This window comes from Penaeus vannamei, chromosome 40, assembly GCF_042767895.1.
Source record: "Penaeus vannamei isolate JL-2024 chromosome 40, ASM4276789v1, whole genome shotgun sequence".
Classification (NCBI taxonomy): Eukaryota; Metazoa; Arthropoda; class Malacostraca; order Decapoda; family Penaeidae; genus Penaeus; species Penaeus vannamei.
In genome coordinates this window covers 14,079,499-14,084,498 of record NC_091588.1, presented here as the reverse complement: position 1 = coordinate 14,084,498, position 5,000 = coordinate 14,079,499, and the positions used below count along the sequence as shown (strand labels likewise).

The window sequence follows — 5,000 nt, the reverse complement described above, 5'->3', positions numbered from 1 at the left end:
TGATGTCTCCAACCGTCTCAAAATACTGTGAGTTTTCAGAAAAGTAACGAAAATACTCCAAGGAAAGGGGGCCTGGGGGCTTGCCCCTGGTAGGTAATACCCCCAGGGAAGTGGGCCCGGTGGCATGTCCCCGGTAGGGGGTTAGGAAGGTATGCTTCATTTGTATGGCGAAATACCCCCAGGAAAGGGGTAAGGAATTACCCCAGGGATGGGGTCCGGGTTAGGTTAGGTTAAAAAATTTCGTTGGGATTTCGGCAACACTGACACCGACATGGTGCATCTTGCAGTGGTGCCGGACTCTCATTCGGATTTTGCATTTTTTTTTTCACAATTTTTACTTTTGAATCCACTATTTCTTCCATGTATGGCCCCCCACCCCCCCCTTCAACCCCTGATTCTCCACGGGTCCCCCAAGATTAAAGGTGGTAAGAAAAAAAAAAAAATAGGTGCGGCTGTCTTACTTAGAATTACCATTCTTAAAGAGTAAAGACTCTAACTTGGTCACAAAATTTATTCCATCTCCATGTTGCCGAACACCAACAGGAAGTATTGTCTTCATCTCAGTATGCATGAGCTGTGAGCGGTACTTTCCGCGATCTTTTTCCTTTATTTTGCATAACTTTACTTTGACGTCGGCAAACTAGTTTGGATAAGTTAGCGAGAGGGATGCACAGAAATAGGGGGAAATGGACATCACCTTCCTATTGAGTATAAAAAAGTCATAAACACAGGTGCAGCTGCTTTAGCCTCATATGTACTGTGAAATAACAAAAATATTTGCTGCATATCACCACCTTACAGAGTTCTTAATGTCTGTTTTCTATAAGTTAGCACAAATTGCTTATAAAGAGGGGGCACAGGGGGCTGCATCCACGTTTTAAAGATTAACCAGAAAAGATAAAATGACATTCAGTGATGTATGAAATAATCTGCACAGGCTAAGAATAATGTCAGAAATTAAGAAAATAGGTTGCAACTAATGCTGCATGTAGACGAAGTCCACGTTAATTGGATGGGGATTTGGGAGCCCCTGGTAAGGAAATACATCGATCAGGTTGTTGTCTGGGGGCGAACCCCTTAGGTCAGGAAGGTTTTTGGTTCATACGACGATATTTGTCAATTTCCCAAGAATGTGTAGGGACTTGTCTCAAAGGGGTTTGGTCATATTGGAAATGATTTCCCAAACTTTCATTTATAGCATTTGCAATGGAAATGGCAAGAGATTTACATATCTTACTATGTAAATAATTGAAACAAAATTCTAGTCTCAAAGGATTGTAGTTACTTTTGTAAAAAGCTAATAATACATTCACTATTTCACTTGCAGGGGAAAACAGCAACAAATCATGCATATTACACCATGAATGATTGAAACAAGAAACAAGAAATGATAATTGCTAGGTTAGATGGCTGAGTGAAACTAAAGAATTACCATAATATACAGTCATTTTACAAGACCCAATAATAAAATAACAGGTAAAACTTTGGTTAAACTCAGGCAGGTAAAGGCATGTATTAATGTACACCCCCTATCACCTAAGCAATTGTTTGTCCCAGGGTAGGGTGGAAAAGATCTCATCTCAAGATATGGCACTTGTCAGCATGTGCCATATCCTCATATATGGTGCCTGTGCTAGAGTCCGAAAGATGCAAAAGTCATTGTGTCACAGGAGTCATTATGAAATTTTACCAAATGTTTTCCATTACTATTTATATACAACAAAATTATTGTTACAGATTATGAAGTGAATTTTATTTGGATTCAAAAGTTGCATTTTGATAGTGTTGGTTTATAAAATAAGATACTCTTAAAAGATTTACAAGATATAAAAGGCATATCATACTTTGTAAGGGTTAAACTAGCTAATTTTTTGTCTGGCTGCCAGAGTCTGTTTGCTAAGGATGTTATGTGAATACAGCAGATAAGCCATTATGACAGTTTGCCAACACCGTGACCTGACACCTTTTTTTCATTTCTTCAATCTCTTCTATTTAGATTTTTTTTCCAAGTGTAGTAAAACAAAATCTTATTCTAGGTAGAGCAACATGATGAAGCAGCAAGCCATCAGCCCATTGCAAAGAAGCCCCAGCGGCCACCCTTCATCAAAAACCTCTTCCTTGGAAGGTAAGTTACTTCTCCATTGGTGAGGAATGTGGTTAGGCCTGAGTGTTTATTGTAGTTCCCCAAAATAAAGAACATGATTTATGTTTTATTTATAAATTCCATAGTATGTGTAGTATGACCCACAGCTTCAGATTTCAGCTATGTACGGAATGTGTTAAGAGAAGTGCACACCAAGTTAAATTCAATGTCTTGCATGTTAGCCAACTCTTAGCTATCACTGTAGACAGCATCATTAATCTTTGGAAAGCACTCTGTTCACAGAAATGTAAAGTGGACATATGACATGAACACAAGTATCAGTTGAAAAAGTTCACAAAAAGTGTATTACATCTTTTATAGCATAAATATCTCTACTGATCATTTAGATAGTTACCATTTATTTATATATTATATTTAGATTTATAATTCTTTGTGTCAAGTTATGGAAAACATCTGTAGCTGTCTTTGAATACTTTGAACTTGTAGTATTTATAGAAAAGTTCATGTTTTTGTTAGTAAATAAGTCTTGGGACTTAAAAAGAGTGAGTGGATTTAGAAAATTTCTATTTGTTTGGAAAATGTGATGTGATATGAAATTCATGAGGTCTTTTCTATATAACTTGTTTATTCAGCCATATATAAAAATGGTAGTGTTTATGCCATTCATCATTTATTATTGAATCCTACTGATGCATTTGTATCCTTCCTTATGGTAATAATTAGAGACATAGTTTATAATAATAATTTTAAAAATGTATCTAAAAATTTAAGACCCATGTTCCCATTAACAGAGAAAACTATGTATCATTAGATTACAGTATGTTTGTTTGTAAATTTGGAAGAGGCCAAAAGTAAAAAGATTTTTTTTCAGATTTGATAAGGAGATCTTAGCTTTTCCTGAAGTTTTAGACAAAGATCAGCATGAGTTGCTCCATGATATGCTGGTGCCCATTAAAAAGTTCTTTGAAGAGGAAGGTAAGATCATTAATGTTTGTTTTATTGTTTCTTTCTCACTCCCCTTTACCTGGTTTCCTGTCTGTAGTGAAGGCACAGAAAAGGAAACAACACTGTGATATGCTGGAAAAGCACAATTATCACTAAATAGCCTTGTATTGATTATTTAGTCAAGAAGCGTTATACTTTGTAAGAATTATTTGTCTTTATCATTTTGTATCCAGATATAGTTAGAACTTTTCTGAATCAAAATATTGTAGAATTTTCCATATTAGGAATGATTTATTTAGAGGCTAATGCTATGCTAATTTGATATGTATGATATGCTGCCCATTTCAGTTGATGGCCCAAAGATTGACAAAGATGCAAAGATTCCTCAAGATACCCTGGAAGGCCTAAAGAACCTGGGTCTGTATGGCCAGCAGATTCCTGTGGAATATGGTGGCCTTGGTTTGGGTGCTACTGAGTATGCTAGAATTGCAGAGATCACAGCCATAGATGGGTCCATTGCTGTTACTTTGGCTGCTCACCAGGCTATTGGATTAAAGGTTATGTGCTCATCATTGGAATGTTTGCTAATTTTCCGATATATTGCCAATGGTGTTATTAGATAAATGGTGTAATGTATATAGTTTCATAGGTATAAATTATAGTACGGTGCATAAGATGTAGAAAAAGATATATGTTTATTTTACTGAATTTTCATTATGATGCTTTGTTCATCATTGTTTTTTTTTAAGCAAGCAGTTAATACTGTTAATCCTGTGGTGACAGTTGTTGCTGTCATGACGTAACAGCCTTTGACATGCAAACACATTATGACTCACAATGGGTGGGCTGGCTGTACACAGCTTAGGACTAGCCACAAAGTTTAGACTGTTGCATGATACTATGTCACAAATCAATCTGGCTCCGTCACCATAGGATTAACTAGCGGCTCCAACACTTTAAAATTCTTAATTTTAGTTATTGAATGATAGAACTTGGGATAATGTTAGGTGGATTTCACTCTTTGGCTTCTGTTTTATAAAGTTTTGCTATTTCACCAAGAAGAATTTACTTTTTAAATAGGGTATCCTTATTGCGGGAAATGAAGCCCAAAAGGAGAAGTACCTTCCTCGACTTGCCTGTGGAGAATGGACAGCTGCATTTTGCTTGACTGAACCTAGTTCAGGTTCTGATGCTGCTTCCATTAGGACTCGAGCTACACTGTCAGATGATGGCAAACATTGGTTGCTGAATGGCAGCAAGATCTGGATCTCAAATGGAGGATATGCAGATATGATGACAGTTTTTGCAAAGACAGAGGTAGAAGCTTTTCAGTTATTGATACATTTGTATGACTGATTTTCTTAATTTAGATAGTATGATTTTGATCAAAGACCTAGGTAGTTTCCTGTGATATGATGATATACAGTTTTTTTTTTTAATCTTTGAAGCATAATTTATTTCTTATAGACTAAAACCAGTAAGTGAAATAGTGTTCCAAGATATGTAAAGAATGTTACTTCTCTGCATCTCTGTAAAAAAAAGTAATATGGCAATAAACTTTAGCAGATTGATGAAAGGTATTTAAAGTGAGATGCTAAGAAATTAGAAGAATTGAATAATGAATTGTAAGTTTCTTACACATTCATCAGAGTGAAACATCCAGTCGTATAAATCATATTTACCACTAGGCATATGAAGTTAATGCTTTAGGGTTCTTTCTGAAAGGTTGTTCAGCCCAATGGAGAAAAGAAGGACAAGGTGACAGCCTTTATTGTTGAGAGAAACTTTGGAGGCGTTGCAAGTGGGCCACCTGAGGATAAGATGGGCATCAGGGGTTCCAACACATGTGAGGTGAGTGGCTCCTCCTTCTTGGCTTACTGATATTACAGTTACACTGTTGTTAGCAGTATGTGGTTTATTCATTTGTTTTTATTTTGTTTTCAAGTGATTT

General features: G+C 36.2%; 1 protein-coding gene across 1 annotated transcript in view; it reads left to right on the top strand.

The window, feature by feature from the left end:
* LOC113804865 (complex I assembly factor ACAD9, mitochondrial) overlaps positions 1–5,000 on the top strand; it is a 10,529-nt gene that overhangs the window by 863 nt on the left and 4,666 nt on the right. Inside the window, exons 2-6 of the mRNA XM_070117556.1 lie at positions 2,037–2,125; positions 2,976–3,079; positions 3,398–3,606; positions 4,130–4,366; positions 4,775–4,900. Of these exons, the coding sequence (XP_069973657.1) occupies positions 2,037–2,125; positions 2,976–3,079; positions 3,398–3,606; positions 4,130–4,366; positions 4,775–4,900 (765 nt within the window). The remainder of the gene's footprint in view (positions 1–2,036; positions 2,126–2,975; positions 3,080–3,397; positions 3,607–4,129; positions 4,367–4,774; positions 4,901–5,000) is intronic.